At 31.8% G+C, this 23,045-nt stretch overlaps 1 protein-coding gene across 3 annotated transcripts in view; it reads right to left on the bottom strand.

Moving 5' to 3' along the window:
* Window positions 1-58: 58 nt before the first annotated feature.
* LOC129950273 (GTP-binding protein RAD) overlaps window positions 59-23,045 on the bottom strand; it is a 214,682-nt gene continuing 191,695 nt past the window's right edge. For 2 of the 3 annotated variants that reach the window (XM_056062156.1, XM_056062157.1), the window contains exons 8-10: window positions 19,669-19,802; window positions 13,841-13,927; window positions 59-731 (exon numbers count right to left, since the gene is read on the bottom strand). In XM_056062156.1, coding sequence (XP_055918131.1) covers window positions 591-731; window positions 13,841-13,927; window positions 19,669-19,802 — 362 coding nt within the window. In that variant the 3' untranslated portion in view covers window positions 59-590. The remainder of the gene's footprint in view (window positions 732-13,840; window positions 13,928-19,668; window positions 19,803-23,045) is intronic. The other variant, XM_056062158.1, reaches the window with a different exon arrangement.

Raw genomic sequence — 23,045 nt, 5'->3', positions numbered from 1 at the left:
AATTCAATAAATCAAATATAAAAGAAAGACATGTTTTCTTTTTTGTGTGTAAGTTTATTATTTAGCATCAATAAATTATAGTTTTTAAATGAAACAACATCAAAAAGAATATATTTTAAGGATTTAACTTTATAGATAGTATACATAATAAATGTTTTATTTTTTTGTTTAATAATATAAAAAAACTAAGTAACATCGTGTGATACCTTGTATCACGCATATATTTTATAATTTCTATTGTCTAATTGTTAAATATTTTTCTTTTTTTTTAGAATTTTAATTAATTTATATTTAATATTATTGTTTTTAATTTATTTATCATATATGTAAGGGGATACAAATTCTATAGGATTGGTCTCATTTTAAAATATTATTTAGTTTAATTTTGATTTTTATTCAAATCAAAATCGTTTTGATAGAAAAATAAATGAAATCTAGAAACCGATGGTTTTTTGTTTTTCTTATTTATTTATTTTTTCATTTGATTCACAATTTTCTTGTTCTTTTTTTTTTAATTTAAATTTTATTTGCACTCAAAACAAAATAAATAAAAAAAGAGATAAGATAATTTATTTACTCTTGGCTGAAGCTCAGAGGACTTGAAGATTTTCACAGTGCTTGAATTTTGAGTCTTCTTTGCCAAGGATCCATGTTAGCATTTGGCGAGCCTTCATGCTGGCAAGGACAACACTGCGACTTTTATACCAGTGAGCTGGTGATTCTCGATGGCCCTGGAAAAACAAAACGAAATAAATCAGCACAAGAAAAATAAATGTGAAGGTATAAAACGATAGTAGACAAAAATTAATTCAAAAACAAAAAGGTTCGTTTCCGTTTAATCAAAAGTGAATTCATTCATAATACAAATCGTTTATTTCGAAAGGACACACAAACGTTTTATTTGAAATTTAATATCCTTCCGGTGCTTGAGTCGGAGACGATGTAACGCCTACGTTGTGGCGGTGCTACGGCTTTGGTTTCGTGGAAATTATAGTCCTTTTCACAGTATTTTATTTTCATTATAATTTCAAATGAAAACTATTATTTGAGTATTTACTACACTCGTTGCATGCTTGAGCTTTTGCTTGTTTTTTTTTAAGGGTTTACAAAAATATTATAATCAAATTGAATTACTTTGGTGCGCTTGTGACGAATTGAATTGAAAGTTTACTCTTCCTTTGTGATGTTTATATTTATTTTTTGTGCGCTGTTTATTTTGTGCAGAAAAAGGACGTTTAAATAATGGAATTTTTAAATTTAAAAATAATGAAGTTTGTATATTTAAAACAACAAAACAAAAATAAAACATAACAAAAGTTTCACCTTGACATAAACAAGTGTAAAGGGTGGTAGACCATATAAAATGTTGTCATTCACATTGTCGTACTTACTTTGTGGATGAAAAGTTGTAAATCAAATTTAAAACATATTTCAACATTTTATTATCAATTTAATACTTCAACAACCATACTCATTTCGTATTTTAATAATATTAATTATGAACATTTTTATGAGTGCTTTATTGGTTTTTTATTCATGTTATTTTTTTTTGCAACTCTTAATTTATGTTAATGGATGATTTAATTATGGTAAATTAAATGGTTTCACATAAATGTCATTACATTTTAAAATTGATATCTGATACATCGTTGAGTAAAAATAAATCCATATATTAAAATAATTTCTTTAATTGAGTTATTTAATAAAATTATGAATAAAGAAATGTTTTTCAATGAATTTGTATGAAGGTTTTATCGGATTTATAGCAGAAATTGCTATAATTCCATGTCGAACGTGAATTTAAGATTTTTTTTCGTGAACAGAGACTACTTTGAAAGAAGCACTACTGTTCAATAAAGTAAGCCAATGTATACAGGGTTTAAAATGGAGGTAATTAAAAATGACAATCCAATGTGTTGGGGTTACTTTGAAAGTGATGAACTGTCACATCCTGATTGTTATGTAGATATAATCCATCTAGATTATAGCAATTCTCTGGTCAAATTTGACAAGTAAGAATTTAAAAAAGAACTCTAATTCAATGAATATACTAAAACTATATTCGACATTTTGTAAGTGTACCTTTAACCATCATCTTATTTAGTTATTATGAATCTAAATGTGATTATACTTCAATAAAATACATTCTGTATTAATTTAACTGAACAATAAAATATATTGTTTGATGTATCGTTTAAACAAATTTATTTTATACTAAATGTCTTAAATTTTGTCTTTATAACACTGATTAAATGCCTCATTTGATTGAAAAATGTTCAATGATGAAAATAAATGATAACTATAACTGGCGCCTTAGTGTGTAGCTGTCAAATTGTCAAGCTTTGAAATCTAGCAAACCAGAAATCATTTCAGTGAAATTGACGGAAACAAATTGTTACGGGTTATCCATTTTGCTGTTTCAAAAGTATAATTCTGGAATTCGATTTACATATGTCAAACTTAATAAGTTGTTATACCAGTTCTGTTTTTTTATTTGAAGTCTGACATTTAGGGAAATGGACTGCTAATCGATAGGCATAACGCATACAAATTATTATTAAAACGTACTAGAAAAAAGGTGATTCTGCAAGTTCATGGACAAAATTTTCTTTAAGGAGGAAAAACATTTTTCACGATGTTAATAAACAAAATTGTCGTATTTGGGTTTTGAGAATCCTCAAGTAATTGAACATAGGTCAATATTTGGAGGTAAGATTGGACCTTTCGTGATTTGATACCGCTGAACTTTTTTTTAAGGCTACGTTAAAGACCGTGTCTATGCAGATAAATCTTTAACTTTTAAGCACTTTATCGTTTATAATAGTTGGTAGATATCCCGAAATAAAGACTAAAAAAAAAAAACAACTTATTTCAATCAATAAAACGCAAAATAGAAGAGATATAAATATTTTTGACAGATTATTAATTTAACAGGCTTAAGAATTTAATAGAGTTCAAATATGAAATTTTATGAATTAAAAGCGATTTTATTTCTAAATTCAATTACAATATTTCAATAAGCATATACTGGTTTGAAACAAAACTTGACCCTTGTATATAAACTGAATAGTACTATCATGGAACAGAAAATTTTGGTACGAAAGGCGGACCATGAGGGCGCTGTGTGTACGGAAATTTGGCGTGGAAACTAAGAGCGACTGGAAAATAAAATTTTGAATGCAAGAGTGGGAATGAAAGGAGTATATTATTTTGTTCTCATAAGTATTAAGATGTGTAAGGGAGTGAGCTGAATCAGCTGTTTATTTCAAAACAAATGAGAAAATGTGAAAACAAAAACACAAAAACAGTTCGTTACCATAGTTACCTTGGATTTTTTTGTGCCTACCTTTACCTATGTAAAGGAGTTATGCGTATACATATCGTTATAGCTGTGAATTATATGCTTTTCGCAGTAGGTATTTTGCTTGAAGAAAATTATATTCATTTGATTTTAGATTTTCAGTTTTTGAGAAATTGTATACATATCGTTATAGCTATGAATTGTATGCTTTTCGCAGTAGGTATTTTGCTTGAAGCAAATTATATTCATTTGATTTTAGATTTTCAGTTTTTGAGAAATTTGAAAATTTAAATGCAACGTTTTCAAATTTCATTCTCTGTAGGATTCATTGTTGCCATATTTTGAATATGGAGTATAGAAGTATGTATGTATATACATTTTTTAATATTTATATTTATACAATGTAGGTATATGTAGGTAGAGGGTGTTTATGTAAGTAGTATCTAAGGAGATTGACATGTAGTGCTAGGCTGTGGAAAAACTTTTTTTAAATACTGTTACTAAACAATTAAGCCAAAAACATCTCACGAAACAATAACGCTAGAGACTTGAATTAAATTTTATATTATATATTGTAACGTGATACCAAACAAGTATATTTTTAGCAGCACGAACATTTGGTAAAAATTGATGTTCGGTTCTCGATATACATATCGTGAAAAATAGATGGTATTGACTTCAAATTAATTTCATTCATTTAATATGTATTTGTATTTATCGAATCATTGGGTCGATTAGATTAGATTAGATAAGATTATGCAACGAAGAATAACGTTTTTGAGATACCTAAGTATTTAAAAAAAAGGAAAAATAAATTGAATAAAAATACTATAGTAATGGAAAAGCATTTCGTACTCTTTTCCACATCTCCCAATGGGGTAGAGTACTAGATGCGTTTTTTTTTCGAGGTATCCCCAGTAGACCTATTCCTCGTCCTTAAACTATAAATTATGTATAAATATTCGCATTATATATGTATCACAGCACTTAAACTACAATAAAAGAATATATACATATAATATTTAAAATCTTAAAAACTACGTATAAATATAAAAACTTGTGTTGCCAATTTTACGGACATTTTCTCATACAAATTGGGTTTGATGTGCGCTTTTGAAAGTTTGAAGAAAACTTGAAATATCCCTTTCGAGTCGTCTTCAAAGATCCTTTCTAATATGCGCCAATCAACAACTTCATCTCCCATTGAGATAGTGTATTTGAGCAAAATATTTCTTACACTTTTGAACATATGTGGATAGTCATAAAGTAAAAAAACTCTATGGCCCTCGATATCCACATATGGTTCAAGTTCCTTGTTAAAGGGTGCTATTCTGCTATAAGCTGCAACATTAGTTGTACCTTGGTCACAGCTTGTTGCGACAATGGCTAGTCCACAATTTATTACTCCCGTAATAATTGTTACTAACATCTTTGATAGTATGTTTACATCAGGTGATCCAACATAAGGGGAGAGTACGATACCTTTGGCGCCGAGATATAATAACGGTTTTTGGTAGAGGGGCTTAATACAAGCATTTTTTACTATGGGAGGGGGGGTCTATCTCCCCCCGTTTAGGCGGTAGGGGCAATTTAAAAAAACATGTACTTTAAATGGAAAAAAAATAATTAAAAAATAACGGTAATACTTACAATTAAGTATTATACCTTTTTTTAAAGCCAACACTTGTGTCTAGTAGCTTGTTTTTAAATCAAGTCAAAACTATGCATAGTTTGCGAAAAACACTGTTTTAAACTCAAAATTTGGTAAAAAAAAAAAATTAAAAATATGGTTTAGAGTGTAATATTTCGAAACTTTTAGATTATCTACAATTTTTTTTTTTGAATACATTGCCCTTATTTATTTTTTAACGAAAACTGAAAACTAGATGTTTCTAAGTCTTCTAGTTTTTGAGAAAATTGAAAATTACCAAAACAAAATATTTCAATTAAATTACTTTTTTTATATCCAGTTTATTTAGATGCATATGAAATTTTGCATGCACTCACCGAACCTTTCACCCTCTCCACCTTGCACCCACCCTAACTCGCACCCACCCCAAATCCTATAGTGAGCCCAAGCAGGGGGGTTGCAGGATCCCACTGTTGCATACAACCAAACTTGCACCTACCATTGTTACTATCAAAATAAGATTTTTGAAGCAAAAAAAAAGAATTAAATTAAAATAGTAGTTGTGGTTATTTTCAATTTTCTCAAAAACTAAAAGACATAAAATCATCTAGTTTTCAGTTTTCGATCAAAAATAAATAAGGGCAATGTATTCTAAAAAAAAAAATTGTAGATAATCTAAAAGTTTTGAAATATTACACTCTAAACCATATTTTTAACTTTTTTTTTTACCAAATTTTGAGTTTAAAACAGTGTTTTTCGCAAACTATGCATAGTTTTGACTTGATTTAAAAACAAGCTACTAGACACAAGTGTTGGCTTTAAAAAAAGGTATAATACTTAATTGTTAGTATTACCGTTATTTTTTAATTATTTTTTTTCCATTTAAAGTACATGTTTTTTTAAATTGCCCCTACCGCCTAAACGGGGGGAGATAGACCCCCCCCTCCCATAGTAAAAAATGCTTGTATTAAGCCCCTCTACCAAAAACCGTTATTATATCTCGGCGCCAAAGTTATCGTACTCGTGCCCAACATAATAGGCAATAGTTTGTTTCCAATTCTTGTTTAAACCTCTGAGTGTAAAAACCATTACCTTAGAGGCCACATGGTTTTTTCTTCCGAATTCTCCAAAGTCGGTGTATCCATATATAAAGTCATCCTTGACGTTATATTCCAACTCCTTTTTAATCAACATCTCGTCGAATAGCAGCACACACTTTTTGTCCATCGATGTCATGTCCTTAGCTTTGTCAGTGAGCAGCTCCTTCATCCTTTGGCTCAATCCTGTGGGCAGACGGATTTCTGAATGCCACCGGTAAATCGTGCTTACCGATGGCAGCTTGAAACCTGCACTCAACATAAAATTGTAGCATGCTGGGGACTTAAAGAAAAATTTGATAAACAAATCTTTTTCTTTTGGTGCCCAGGGTGCATTCGCCTTGTGAAAGAGCTGGGAGAGGATGAAAGTTCTCAATTCCTCCGAAAAGTCTTCCATATGGGCAGCGAGTCCTTTCCTCAGCTGGTATTCTGGTCTCACTGCTGTTTTTTTGGGTGTTTCCAAGTAACACTTGCACAAAGGTTGTGAAGTTTCCGGTGATTTCACGCGCGGTACAAATTTGTAGTTTCCTAAACCGGGGGATGGCAAGTGCTCCGGTATGATTTCCGAACTGAAATCGGTTGGTGGTAAAGAAAATCTGCGTATATAATTTGCAGAACCAGTCGCAGCCGCATTAACGATTGATACGGCTGGACTAGAAGGAACCGATGGAAGTGGGGCTCGAGGTACATTTATAGGCACAGAATCCCGAATCGTAGAGGTAGCCGTGGAGGTTGGCTGAATTCGTGTTTTGTTCGCTTCCATTGTGCGAACGCACGATCTGTCGTGGGATTTCTCCGAGCAACAACAAATGGAAGACGAAAAGGGAATGGGAAGCGCCGATTTGGACAGACTCTTATATGTAGCGCGTACATGAATGTCCTTAGCATAAAAATGGTTTTCGCACATGAAGGAAGTTTTTGCAATTTGCTTGATGTGCGAAACATTTCCATGCTTTATCCAAATCGGTCTTCGGTGGTCAGACGGCAATTGAAAAAAAGAAACGTAGCCTGCCGACCTTTTGTGTTCATAACAGTTAAAATAACAGCACATAACCATTTTGAATTAAGAAATATATTTTATAAGAAAATAAAAAATAATCCAGTTAATATAAATAAATTAGTATTATTTATCAAACTACAAAAAATATTATTGCAAGCAATAAATGTAATTAAATTAAAAGTAATAAAAGAAATATATTAAGCAAAAACAAAAATAAAATATATAAATGAAATACCCTGTCTTTAAAATAAATAAAAATGCTATACCTACCTACAGCAATTTTTGAATCCTTTCAAATGAGGTAATAACAAAATATAAACAAAATCAAAAACAAAAACAACGCACTTTTAATCAAAGTTTGAAAAATAAACTTAAATTACACTTCCTATTTCTTATTATCTTTAAAAAAGTTTATTTCTTATTATTTTATTTAGTTTTGAAAAAAACTAGTCTGAAGAAATCACAAATTTCACCGATTTCACTATTTTTTGGTAATAACCACACAAAATCGCACAACCGCCAAAGTTGAAATTTTGATAGTTTTGAATTTGAATTGATTAAAGGCAACGAACCAATTTTAAATATAAATAAAAAAACGCTGCAATTTACATTCGAAAGAAATAGCTGCCACTTTTGAACCTGAATATAATAGAATAATTTACTAGTAATATAAGATTTGTTTTTCATTTCACCTTATAAATGCGTACCTACCAATAGGTATACGAAAATACATTTACGTGAACTAAAATTTTATTTTAATGTTTCCGTGAACTACAGTAGATTTCAAATTTTAACATATGAAATTTAAAACCATTTTCAAGGGAATTCAGATTGTTTAAAAATGTTTTATATTACATAAAACATGTTTCACAATTAAAATTATAGGAATTGCAAATTTTTTTAAGTGAACAAACACTGAAATGTAATTTTAATCTTCACCTGAATTGTATTCTAAATTAACCTAGTTATGTTAACAACTTCATATAGACATACTCTTAAATGGATTTTAAAAACAAAATAAATTAATACTGTGATTTGTAACTAGTACCTATATGATTGCGTATTTACTATGCTTAAGGAATAGAAAACATTAATCTACATTTGTTCGTTATTCTAAAAATATCCAACATTGTGAAGGTGATATAATATCTACCTATATTTAACCTTATAAAAAACAAACAATAAATATCTGACCATTATGAGCATTATATTAATTTTCTTTCTCATTACCATTTTAGTCGAATTTAAAAAAGAAGTACCTACTAAAAGTTTCAAATTGGGAACCGGAAACAGTTTGTACTCATTCAATCCTTTTTTTGCCTTGTTGATATTTTTCAATATTCCTCAATACCTACCAAGCAAAAATAACACATTATAGAATATGCATTGAAAAATAATAACAAAAATGCCTTTTCATTTCACTCCCTCCAACTATCGCTAAATTTGTATACATTCTTCTCTATCTTCATTTCTTCAATTATCTGGAAAATTATTATTTTATATTGGAATTCTCGCTCATTCTTCCCTCACCGCAATACATTCCACACGTTAAACATGTGGAACGAATTGTTTAGGAAGTCGTAGGAAGATGTCAGGTCGAGCGTTCCTCCTTCATGATAGTACTATTCAAATATATATACAAAGACTTGACTGTTTCAATATTGGACCTAAACATTTCCTCATGACGTCAATATGAGTAGCCCAATGTGAACGTAGCCATATGGCTTTTTTTTTTTAGTTCAGAGCTGAGCACTGAGCAGAGTCTGAGCGAACAGAGAAGAGTTCTGAGCAGAGTATGCTCAGAGCTCTCTGATTTAATTATGAAACAACTTGAGCACTAAACTGCCATGATTTAAAATGTCGCTGTTTGAAGGCGTTCAAAATTTTCAGTTGGTCCATTTGAAGCCTGTAATAAATTTGATTCATAAAAATGCTATATGCAATAAGTTTTTTCTAAATTATCTTTCATTCTGCACTAAAGCGACCAGCCTCTTCCGCCATTTTTATTGTTTTGACGATGATTTTTTTAATTTACCGGCTTTCAAATATCACATTGTTTGTACTCAGCATTTTACTCCGTTTACTCTATTATTTTACTCTGAGCTCACAGAGCGCTCAGCGCACTCTGAACATGTTCATAACTAAAAAAGAAACACGAATTTGAAGCTCTGAACGATCAGAGCTCAAAAGGATCACAATTATTTTTTTTTTGACAATTCGAGCTCTGCACTGAACTAAAAAAGAACAACACCAATAGATAGTGGATGTAGCGTATGTTTAGAAACGTCATTCTTAACACTTTGGAGAATGATATTTTTCTGCTATTACACGATGCAACTAGATTCATGAATAGAAACACTCTATCGATTTGTTTACATTGATTTAATAGCATTGTAGATGAAAATAATTTCCAACAAAAATTTTTGGCTTGTTTTCACGCATATATAGAAATTACTAAAGAGTTTTAGAGCCTGAACAGAAAGGTTGAAGCTTGAAGCTTAAAAAAGCGCTTGAAGCAGAAGCTGTTATTAAAAACTCGTATTTTGAAGTAAAGGATATCCGTAATAGTGAAACGCGACAAGAATTGAAGTTTGAAGCTTTAAAAAAAATACAAAATTCATGTGTCAATTTTGTGTGGGAGTTGTGTTGTCCTGCTGCTTTATTTGTTGGATAAATTAATTATTTTCATCGATTGTTTTAATAAAACTTTTAAAGATTATGACAGATTAAAAGTTTCTTGCATTAGTAATGCCAATGTGTTATTATCTTTTCATAACTTAAATGAAAATGATCGTGTTGAATATAAAAAATAAAACTTCACCCAACTTGCGCGTTAGTTTAAGCTTTACCATCGTGTTTAGCAAGTTACACGCAAACTTCGCACACAACTTAGATAACCAGCTGTTCGTTTTAGTTTTCAGGCAAATCAAGATGGCTACAAAGATTTAATGGCTGAAAAACAAACACGCTTCAGCTTCGTCTGCGTTACATTGAGCCTTCTCGAGGTTGCTTTGAATGACTCTTCCAATATGACATTTCTAAAATGGCACTTCTGTCATTAGCAGTTGTTATTTTTTCTCAAAATACAAAAAACAATGAGTTTTGAAAATTAAATTTATCTCGGAAGTAGCTTTCACATAATAACTAATGGGCATCCCTCCAAAAGCAAATATAATTTGTTTGTTGACTATTTACAGTTGTTGAGCTGTAAATTTGAACAAGAGCTTTCGTTAGGTGTCACATTACGTAACAATACGTTCTTTTCCTTACGATTGTCAAATGAAACGTGATGTCGAAGCTTCATTGTGATAGCATGCATTGAATTCCTATGGCTGAACTTGTAAACGTCAGGCGAAGCTGAAGCTTAAGCGTGTTTGTGTTTCAGCCATCATATCTTCATATACAGTATTTTTTGTCCGTGAATCTGGTTTGACAGTTGTCCTTTATGTTATTTTCGTTGACAATTGATTTGTATGCTTTTATTAGAATATCTCCATAATATATTTTGATATTCATATTATGCTTATCAAGCCTAAATGTTACCTAAAACATAAAACAAACGACATCTTTTCAATAAAAAAAATGTAAACCACATGAAAGATAACAGCAAAAGAAAAAACAAATATGAGCAGAGAAAACTTCAAACTGGCATGGCGGCCTGGATAGAAAATGTTATCCATCCAACACCAATCAATTTTCTTCCGTCTCATATTTTTTCTCTTTTGCACATTTGTTGTTCGAAGTGTGTGAAGCATACATCCAGTTTCATAGTGTTATAGCAGACTTAAATCTAAATGTCAAGTTAAGACAACAGCGCCATATTAACATGTAATTTTTCTTGTAAAGGGTGATTTTTTTGAGGTTAGGATTTTCATGCATTAGTATTTGACAGATCACGCGGGATTTCAGACATGGTGTCAAAGAGAAAGATGCTCAGTATGCTTTGACATTTCATCATAAATAGACTTACTAACGAGCAACGCTTGCAAATCATTGAATTTTATTACCAAAATCAGTGTTCGGTTCGAAATGTGTTTCGCGCTTTACGTCCGATTTATGGTCTACATAATCGACCAAGTGAGCAAACAATTAATGCGATTGTGACCAAGTTTCGCACTCAGTTTACTTTATTGGACATTTAACCAACCACACGAGAAGAGAATATTGCGTCTGTTTCTGAGAGTGTTGCTGAAGACCGTGAAATGTCGATTCGTCGCCGTTCGCAGCAATTGGATTTGTGTTATTTGACCACATGGAAGATTTTACGCAAAGATCTTGGTGTAAAACCGTATAAAATACAGCTCGTGCAAGAACTGAAGCCGAACGATCTGCCACAACGTCGAATTTTCAGTGAATGGGCCCTAGAAAAGTTGGCAGAAAATCCGCTTTTTTATCGACAAATTTTGTTCAGCGATGAGGCTCATTTCTGGTTGAATGGCTACGTAAATAAGCAAAATTGCCGCATTTGGAGTGAAGAGCAACCAGAAGCCGTTCAAGAACTACCCATGCATCCCGAAAAATGCACTGTTTGGTGTGGTTTGTACGCTGGTGGAATCATTGGACCGTATTTTTTCAAAGATGCTGTTGGACGCAACGTTACGGTGAATGGCGATCGCTATCGTTCACTGCTAACAAACTTTTTGTTGCCAAAAATGGAAGAACTGAACTTGGTTGACATGTGGTTTCAAAAAGATGGCGCTACATGAGACACAGCTCGCGATTCTATGGCTATTTTGAGGGAAAACTTCGGAGAACAATTCATCTCATGGAATGGACCGGTAAGTTGGCCACCAAAATCAAGCGATTTGACGCCTTTAGACTATTTTTTGTGGGGCTACGTCAAGTCTTAAGTCTACACAAATAAGCCAGCAACTATTCCAGCTTTGGAAGACAACATTTCCGAAGAAATTCGGGCTATTCCGGCCGAAATGCTCGAAAAAGTTACCCAAAATTGGACTTTCCGAATGGACCACCTTAGACGCAGCCGCGGTCAACATTTAAATGAAATTATCTTCAAATGTAAATGTCATGGACCAATCTAACGTTTCAAATAAAGAATCGATGAGATTTTGCAAATTTTATGCGTTTTTTTTTTTTTTAAAGTTACCAAGCTCTTAAAAAATCACCGTTTATAACATGGTATTATTATGGGACCCTTTTTAAACGAATACTTTTTGACGTTTCATTGAAGAAGGAATGTAAAATGATGACCTCAAAATGACTCACCTCAAATCAGTCCAACGTGTACTCCGATTTAAAAATATATTTAAATGACAGATTTCAGGTGTGTTTGATTACAATAATTAATTGAATGTATTGCAAAATGTCTTTGACGTCTGACAACACTTAGCGTGTATTATTCTCAAAATGTTAATCGTTGGTTTTAAAACTTGATGTATTGACAAAACCAACAAACTGGTCAAACTAGTTTTCATATGAAGGCGAAAGTTTTTAAATAATCCTTAATTTTTTCTAAAACAAAAGTCAAGGGTTCTTCTTTTTTGTTTTTCTTCTCAAACTATGTCATTGGGATTTGTAAACTTTGATCTGAGTAAACTTGACTTCCTTTAAAAAGTTTACCCTTTTGCCTTAATTTGTATTTAATACAAATTTTATTTCTTTTCTCTTGAATATGTTAAATATTTTCTAATTCTCAAATCGATTTTCGAATTGTTTTTGTTTCCCAAAAACAAACAATCCTTTTTTCGATAATATTCGATCTGCTCATCGTAAAGGTACTTTATTTTAATTTCCTAAAAGTAAACTTTTCTCTTTTTTTTTTGAAACACCGGAACTTGAAAATCAAAAACTTTTCCAAACTAAAAGACGAACTTTTGTTTTATTTTATATCATAAATATAGTTGTCTTTATTATTGTATCAAAAGAAAACTTAAAAACTTTTACAAACAGGAATTATCAACAAAAACATCATAGACACACAGGATACAGGAATATAATATTTGAAAGGGTAGGTACGCTACAAAACACTTCGAAAACTACATCAAAATACAGTACATACATAAAATATTTCAAGGGTAAGGGTATATTGTTTTTATAATCAATCAATATATAATAGAATTTTGAAAATTCACAGAAACATACATATATGCTTTACAAAGCATAAACTATTCGTAATTGTACAAAAATGGGAGGTTAGGGTTGGATTGTTATAAAATTCAAGACTTTATAGTTTTATTTTTGTATGGACCGCATGCTATATGGGATATGGGTTACCATCATCATCATCATCATCATCACTTTTAACAAACAACTAAAACTACTTTTTCACACAAGGATCAAGTGGATATAAAATATTGAATGGAATCGTAGATACAGGATGACCTAGCAGCCAAAAGTTCTTAGGTGGATTTTAATTTTTCTTAGTTTTGGAACGAAATGATGAAAGTCTAAAATCTCTACCTTGTCCAGAAAAAATACGAAAAATGTTATATTTGTAAATTTTGTCAAATTAAAAAAAAATATGTTTCAAAATTCATTTAAATCCACTTGAACTAGATACGTTTGGGTCACCCTGTAGACTATTGTGAACTTATGTTTTTATTTGAGAAAAAAGAAATAGGGTAAAAAAACACTTTCAATATCATACACATTGTTTTTTTGTTTTTATATTGAGATTGAAAAATACTTTTTGAAAGTTTCAACAAACTTTTAAACAACCAAAAATTCTTTCTAACTACACACCATACGAGTAGGTGAGTGCAACAATTGTGATTATTATCGTGATGATGATGATGATAGGAGTTTTTATAACCAGGCCAGCATCAAGCCAGCCAACCAGCTAACGTACTCACCAAGTTTTCGTTATTTTTTGTTTGATTTGACTTTTCCGTGAGTCCTTTATTTTTTGATGTTGGTTTACCAGTGTCCTGAGTATTTTTCTATGGTATATTATAAGTTATACACATTAATATTGTTTTTTTTTTATTATTTATTTATTTTTCTACTAGATAAGGGGGTTTTCTTATTTTTACTTAATTTGGGAACTCTCAAAAAGATATGTGAACATGTAATATTTTTATTGGGTATTGAACAAGAACTAATATTTTTAATATTTTTCACTTAGCGATATGAGTACCTAAATTAACTGACATTTTGTTGTTTTAAAGGGTGGCTAAAATTGTAAAGGGCGATATTGAATGTGAACTACACCTAAATGTCAAGTTTTTTTCTTTATTTTAATTTGGCAATTTTAAACAATGGAAAAATACGCAATCGAGCAACCTGTTACAGTTTTTCAGGCTTATCATCAACATTTTAGAAAAACGGGTCTGAAGGAGATGTGAAAACACCAGTGAATGGTCGTACAGCTCATACTGCAAAAAATATATTTGCTGTTCACGATAGTGCTGCTGAAGAGCAGTCCACCCTTACTCATCGTCGTGCCCAACAATTGTAGTTCTAAGGCTCGTCGTTGATGAACATTATGGGTAAGGGCTTGCATTTACGCGCTTACAATGTGCAGTTGGTTCAAGAATTAAAGCCTTTTGACCATTTCAAGCGTCGTCAATGGTCAGAGGATGGGGGTACATTTTCAGCTCATTTTCGTAAATAAGCAGTACTGAGTGATTGTCAAAAACCAATGCAACCACAAAAATTGACTATTTTGTGCGTCTTATGGGATGACGGCATCATTGGGTCGTATTTTTTTTCAAAATGAGGTCGTTAAGGCAGTTACTGTGTATGGTGGTCGCTATCGTTAGATGATATTGAATTTTGTATGGCCCTTACCGGAAAATATGGATGTGGATGATATGAAGTTTCAACAGAACAGTGCAACTTGCCACACAACTAACGAGACAATATTTCTTTTGGGCTAGGTTAACGTGGCTGCGGGTTTAGAATCCACACAAACGGACCATTGTGATACCTAAATCTAGAGAATTACTTCTCATTAGTAGAACCATTTTGAGCTTTTTATAAAGCGAAGGAAATATTTGATATCCTTTTAAGCTAGTTCACTGGGATTATCAAAATGGTAGTCTCCCAGATGAAGTTTGCGTCATAGTGAAAGAGCAGGGCAATTGCAGAGAAGGTGAGAGACTGTTTCCTCTTCTTCCTCGTCCATACAGCTCTTGCAGAAGTTATTTGAGGCTACACCAAGTCGTAATGCGTGTCTGCCTATAAGACAGTGTACCTATTAGGTAGCTAATATGAAGTCTGCTTTGAGATAACAAGTCTTTAGAGCGCTTTAGCTCCAGTGAAGGCCATATGAGTTTTGTGGCTGCGCATGTTGGTATATTGTGCCACCTAGAATTTGCTATCGCAAAAGCTGTTTCTTTTAGCAGAAGTTTACATGTAGCTATCGGTATAGGTATTTCTCGTGATGTCTCTGTGGTCCGGCACCCAACTTAGGTGAATGTTAAATTGCTGCGCCATCTCTATAAGAGACGATCGACAATCGAGGGCCGTTTGAGATTTAGTTGAGACACCGTCAAGAGATTTAATAGCAGCCTTACTGTCAAAGAAGATGCGGCTATCAGAAGTTGATTCACGTTTTCTCTTAGCCAGGAAAGAACCTCTTTGATCGCTAAAATTTCCGCTTGGAAGACGCTTCAATGATTAGGGAGGCGGAATGAGATGCTTTGATTAAGCTTTTCTGAGTACACACCACTACCAACTCCCTCATTTGTCTTGGATCCATCTGTATAAAAATGAATACTTTTGTTATCCAGCAGTTTTTTGTCTTCCCATTCATCTCTGGATGGAATGGATACCTGGAAGTTTTTTTCCAAAAAAGGGATTAGGAATAGTGTAGTCTATGTATTTTGGTATAGAACCAAAGAGGTTCAAAATGATGGAGTGCCCAACATTGCTGTTGGTCCATTAAGATGAGGCGTCGAGTCTTATAGCTGTACTCGTTTCCACTTGTTTACTGAAGATGTCGAGGGGTGTCAGATGGAGGAGAGTTTCTAACGCTGATGAGGGTGCTCAATGCCTCGCTTATGCAGAGACATGCAGTGCGTTGAACTCTGCTGAGTTTTTCGTAGTATGTGACTTTCTCCAGTGCAGTCCACCATACTGCAATCCCGTACATAAGTATTGGTCGGATGACCGATGTGTATAGTCAGTAGATTACGCGAGATTGAAAACTCCATTTGCTTCCTATGGCTTTCTTGCAAAGGAAAAGAGGTGCTGTAGCTTTTTTAACTCTTTCCTAAATATTAAATTTCCAACTTAATTTTTTGTCCAATATCAGACCAAGATATTTGGCTTCATTGGTAAAAATGAGTGGTACACCTTTTATTGAAGGATGTATAATCACTGGGGTCTTGTATTTCCGTGTAAAAAGGACGAGGTCTGTTTTTTGAGGATTAATACTGAGTCCGCAGTGATCAGCCCATCTACTAGTAGTGAGCATATTGAGTGCGTTTTGGAGGAGGTCTCACAGTGTATTAGGATGTTCTCCTGTGACAGCGATAGCAACATCATCGGCAAATGCAACCACTCTGTAGCCTTCCCTCTCAAGGGATATTAGTAGTTTTGTAAACACTATGTTCCACAGTAGAGGGGACAGAACACTACCTTGCGGAGTGCCTCTACTGACAGACCTTTTTGTGCGAAAATCCCCCAACTTAGAGTTGATGATCCTGCTTTTAAGCATTAGATTAATCAACTCACAGATTGAGTATTCGACGTTTAGGGTCGTCATAGCAGAAGTGATAGTGGATGTGTCAACGTTGTTCAAAGCACCCTCAATATCCAGGAAGACCACAATAGTATATTTCTTTTGCTCTAGGGAGTATTCGATAGTTCTTATCAGAGTGTGCTTTTCTACCGATTACCTTTACATCTCTCCATCGCTGAGGTATATAGACCAGATTTATACAACTTTTGAAGATCATCTCATTGATGACAAATGGGATGGGTGACAAATTCAATTTAATCTCACTTGGTGGCGATGTCAACTTTCTTTGAGGTTATATGAAAGAAAAGATGTACGTTGATAAGGTAGATACAATTCAAGAGCTAAAGGATGAGATAATTCGGCACAATAATGACAAAGAACCACAATTATGCCTCAGAGTCATCGAACATTTCGAACATCGGTAGGAGGTGTACTGCCGAGGTTGCAGTTGCTATTTGGCCAATATTTTGATGCATTCATAATTGAATCATACTTATATTGTTATAGTTAAAGGAAATTACAATCATTTCTCAGATAATTTGTGTTTTATCCAAAGTCAACGTAGGCCTCTAAAATTAAACTACCCTTTATTCAACACCTCCAATACAAATACAATTATTTATAAATAAAAACAAATACGACATATTTTGAATTACATATTAATTTAACTATACATTTTCGAAATTAAACTTCATTGTCGTTGTTGATAATGCAAAATAAATCATAAACTTTGGAATTCATTTTTAAAACTAGTTGCCAAATTAATTTAAATTATGTTATGAACTTCTACTTTTTTAATAATTAAATATTATTTTATTTGTTTTTATTGTTTAAATACACATAACTGCAGATAAAAGACAAAACACATGGATATATATTTCATAAATTGGTTCTGTGTCAAAAAAATCTAGCCATTCTAACGCAGTTTAAGAGGAATAAATTCACCTGAATTAATCCAAATTTCTACACACAGGATTTTCAAATAAGAGGTTTTATTTCAATATCTTTAAGGACAATCAATGCATTTTTTCTTAATTGAAAAGATGAAGGATTGCTATAATATTGGCATAATATTTTGTAATTTTTGTTGTACTGTTTTACGTTACGCTCAGTGTAGAGGTTATGAATATTACAGTTCTAGCAATTAGGACAATAAAATTAAAAAATATTTCGAACCACATTGATTTTAAATAATTTCACATTGCAATGAGTTTTTTAACATTATTATTGAGTAAAAAACATTCAACATTCGTGAAGTGCGGTTTAACAAGAAACTCTATATTTCACAGTGTATCTGAAATGGAGTGTGCTTGACGACTTCACAAGTTGGTGACAGATAGTCACTTTTAGAGGATTTAACAGCGGACCATTCATCAAACTTTCGACACGTTTGAAATTCGTTCAATAAAAACCGTTCACATCAATATCCTTTCAAATCCAGACACACAATATAATATGCCATGGCTCGAATAGCTATTAACCTTCACTTCACCAACCGACAGCGATAGGAAACGACGCTATTTTTCTTGCCGCTCTTTTGACATTTCTCTTTAGTATTCGTACGGAAAAACCCGTCTCCGACAAGTGTGAAAACTTTAGTTAATTTTATTAGTTTACTATCAATGGCTCACGGATAAAAACCGTACGGATTTTAACCGTACGGACGAAACCGTCTCGTGTGAAAGAGGCCTATCAGTCAATCTTTAGTCACGGCTTCAATTCATCACATCACTAAATTGTCTAAACAGCTCAAACAAACAAACAACAACTCAAAAGTGTTATAGTATTCCAAACTATTACTAGTGACTTAATTTTTAATTGTCAAATGTCGAAAGATTAAAGCTACAAAGTGACAGCTGTCCACATAGCAGCACTTTAAAATAACTTCAAAATGAAACCTCTTATTGCAAATCGTTTTACTTAGAAAAACTTCGATTACAAAATGTAAAAAATAAACTGTAAAATAAGGGAACTGAAAATCTTGAAAATACGTCAGAACTGAGTTAGAATTATTATTTGAAGAAGATGCTTTAAAAAGTCCGATTTATAATTAAAATAATGTCACCTATTTTTATTCTAAATTAAAAGTAGTTAGAACTAACTTATCGCTTTAAGCTTATGTAATTTAATTATCCAATTCCGAATAAGCAAGAGTCCTACAGAAGTTCTTCAAAGTTGTTCAATGCGTATATTTGGAAGCTTAGAACAAGATGCAATTGATTGAGGAATATTGTACCACCTCTAAACCATTTTGAATGAAATTGTAGTTCCACTTTTGTAAACATTTAATTTAAATCAATTTTACCCACCACTCAAATCATTTTCAAGGTAAAATTTAATTGTTAAGAAATACCTTCATATATTTTTACCAAAACAGGCGTTTCCACAGCATCCATTATTTTCAATGTGTTTTATCTGTGTATAAAGTCTCAGCTAACAATTATTGACAGTTTACAACAATTATACAGCGAACCATGATTTGCAATAATTTTGCTAAAAGCGTATTCTAATTATATAAAAGCAAAATATTTTGTATCTTAGAAAACACATAGAAGGGTGATTTAGAAAGAAAGATAGAGCTTCCTATAAACATCAAACTTTTCTATTACCAAGCATTTTGTTTTGTGTTATGCAGTAAATGTATTGCATTCAGAAATGAACTAAATGAATCACGTCTTAAAATATAAAAAAGCAAAAATAACTAACAATTTAAATGATGCAAAATTAAATGCCAAAACTTATATTTTAAAGCAGATTTTCTAATAGTACTCGTTGATTTTCTTTTGCAAGATCGTAAATTGTATCAGTTGACAGCAATGCTATAAATTTATTATGGTAGCTCTAATAGTTCTAATTCTACAATTTGACATTTAAGTGAATTTAAAATAATAAATACATATGTTTAGTTTAGTGTATAAATTATCATTATGTGGGAAATAGAATATAATGTAGGTTAGGTATACAACATTATTATTATTATAGTTGAGAGTTTACCTGTAATAAATTTTGTTCCTTCTTCAGGCGAATTTGTGTTAACGCCCCAGCTAATAATTCATCGCAATTGTGATTTATGCCAACAGATACCTCAATAAATTTTGCACCAAATGTGCATGCAAGACATTTGCCATCTGAAAAGAGAGGTCAATTCAAAATTTTGTATAAATATTTGAATAAGTGTTTTGAAATATTTAAAAATAGAGCAAGAATGTTTTGAAATAAATTATGTATGGATGGGTTTAAGGTAATCCAATTCCATGATTTGTAAGGATTTGGTTAAGTTCAATTTTTAATATAAAGTGTAGTAATGCAAGACCATTTCCAAAAGTTAAACAATTTGAACCGTTTAAGTTTTATCTTGAAGGTGTGTTTTGCTCAAAAAATTAAGTTCTTAATTTTCTTTTGAACTTTTGTAGACCCGCAAGTGCTTGAAAGCATTACTTTTACACAATTTTAAATGAAAAATGTCCGTAGTTTTCAAAAATATACATTTTTTGAAACAAACTATATTCCCAATACACAAATTGCAATTTCGTTTTTTTATAAAGCAATTTTTTTGAAGCAATTCTTTAAATTTTGTTATCACATTTAAATGTCATGTTCTTTTTTTTTTCTAATTATTGAGTCATCATTAATAAATATATCCAATAATTTTAGAAAGTTTCAAGTTTAATAGAATAAAAAACCGTGGTTCTTAGAGCGATGTCTGTACCTTCGAGAAATCTATTTTTGTCGGCCATACCTCAAGAACCCGCAGTGACATCAATTATAAATACATTTTATTTGACAGATAATAAAATCGAAATTACAAAGATGAAACTTGTAAGTCATGGCGACCATCATGACTGAATTTCTTCTACCGTTATACCTGTTCATATAATAAAATTATTATTTACGAACGAAGACGGAAATTTTAAGCAGTATTTACTTGAGCGCGACCAACGAACGACGAATGAATGATTACAAAATGTGAGTTTATATACGTTTGAAGACATATTTAAACACAAATCCTTAACAAAACGATAGCAATATAGTTTCTATTTGATTTATGATTCATGCTTTTACTTTTCAATATCTTTATGTTAATAAATTTAAGAAAACAAATTTATTCGTCACGAAAAAAATTGTAGTTGATACAAACTGTCAAATTTTATTCGCGTTCCACATTATCCATACTCGCAACGAATAAAATAATCATTCTTGTTTCGGTCAGTTGTCAAAGTCTAACTTCATTGGCGACGAATTAAAAACTCTCATGTGAAAATAATGTCAAAATCGACGAATATTCGTTCATTCGTGTTTCATTCGTCGTGCTCATGTGAATAGTGCTTTAAAGTTGGTTTACATATATAAAAGTTTGGGATTTAAAGGGAAGGACAATTGATCAAAATTTTAGTTAAGTTGATGTAAAGCAAAAATCATACAAAAGAATTAAATTGACAATTTATTACTATTTGTATTTAAGTAACAAATGAGTACATTACAAAATTTAAAGTAAGTTACAAATGACAGTTAAATTTATAAATGAGGATAGTTTATTAATCGGTGCACAATATTTTTGGTTAACCAAATAGGTTCAAACGGTTTTCCTACACGTGAACATAGAACATACGTATACAGCTGTCATTGTGAAAAGCATGGATTTTCCAGATCTAAACCACAAATGGACATTGGTTGGCCTTGACACTTATTTGTAAACATGGCAAAAGCTAAACGAATTGGAAACTGTAACCTACTGAAGGGGTAGTACCCGTGGCATGATGGTTAGTGTGTTGGACTGTCATGCGAGAGGTCTTGGGTTCGATCCCTACCTATGCCACCTAAAGTTTTTTCACGGGTACTGCCTCTTGCGAGAAATTGACAAATTCTCCACTTCTGAAGGGTGCGATAGTATTTAACGTCATCATTAGAATACGTTGCAAGAGGACCACTTTTCCTTTAAACTTTCCAAAATATTTACTAATTTTTTAGAAAATATTTGTGCTGAAGGATCATTTTGCAATTGTAGAGCGAGGTATAACCTGGAAAGGTCTACAGGAAATCACCAGACAAAAGTAAGAGAGCCACCGAAAAGTTTATTATTGCCGTTTAAGTCTTGCATTGCTCTGTGCAATGCTTCGAGTAAATATTTGTGGAGCCATTGTGCACTCATCCCAAACTATAATTCAACTCTTTTTTATATTACATATTGAAAAAGTAAAATACACTGTATTTCGTTTAATACAAATTAAATGTAACCTATACCTTAGCCTCAGACAGGTGGTTATACTATTAAATTGTACCTTATATCAAACGTTTAAGAGTTCGACATAACGCCATCTATTGAATATTTACTCAATCCAGTGAACTAAAGTAAGAATCGTTTTTAACTGACAGATAATTGTGGCTGTCAAATAATAGACAAAAAAAGAGGCTGATAACTTCCCATCCCACCTGCCGATTTGTCTAGCTGAAAAGGTTTGTAGGTTTTTGTGCTTTGTTAAAACAGTTGTCAGTTAAATTATCCTAAAAAAATTAAAAATTAATAACAATATTTTGCATATGATGAAACAGTTTGATTTCAAAATCTTGTTTTGCTAACCAGATTTTTGAGTCGTTAACCAATTTTAGTAGCATTTCTTAAAAGTTTTTATTTTTACATAAATAAATTCAAATTGGATTGATTTGAAGTCAATACTTTCTATTGTTCACGTGATATCTGTTGGATTGTTGTCAAGAATTCCCTGTGTCGAAAAAAAAGATTTTCTGTAAAATTAAGTAAGTTTTGTTAAACAAAACTGTCAGTTCGATTTTTCTCAAAACTTTATCGAATGTTGAAAACAATATTTCTTATAAGTTTGAAGCCATAACTTCAAATTTTTGAAAAGATATTTGAGTCGAAAATAAAGTTTTACCAACTTTTAGTAATGCTTTGATCAGGTTTCTACTTTTTTTTAAATAAAATGTGAATTTCTCAAAATTTTACCAAATATCAAAAACGATATTTTTTGTTGCTTGGAATTATTTTGGAGGTCGAGGTGACAATCATTTTTTGTTTAAGTTTTTTGGATTTATAAAAAAACACCTTTAAGGCTAGACGCGCACTTGCAACTTTTAGTTTCGAAACTGTTTGGTTTCTAATCTGAGCATTATAGACTAAATGAGAGCCCATGCATATGCAGAAACCATTCTGTCGCCCATTCGAGCAACTTTTTAGTTTGTGTTTTCAGACAAGCTAGATGATCGAACCAACTCCTTAGTTTGTGTCACAAGGAATTAAATGTAACTGCGTGGACATTCAACTAAATCGTTGAATTATTTTCAGTAAGTGCAAGAGAGAGACAAATTTAGTCAAGGTGAATAAATGTATCCTGTGTTGTGGTTTATTTTGTTGA

This window comes from Eupeodes corollae, chromosome 3, assembly GCF_945859685.1.
Source record: "Eupeodes corollae chromosome 3, idEupCoro1.1, whole genome shotgun sequence".
Lineage (NCBI taxonomy): Eukaryota > Metazoa > Arthropoda > Insecta > Diptera > Syrphidae > Eupeodes > Eupeodes corollae.
This window is presented reverse-complemented; position numbering and strand designations above follow the sequence as displayed.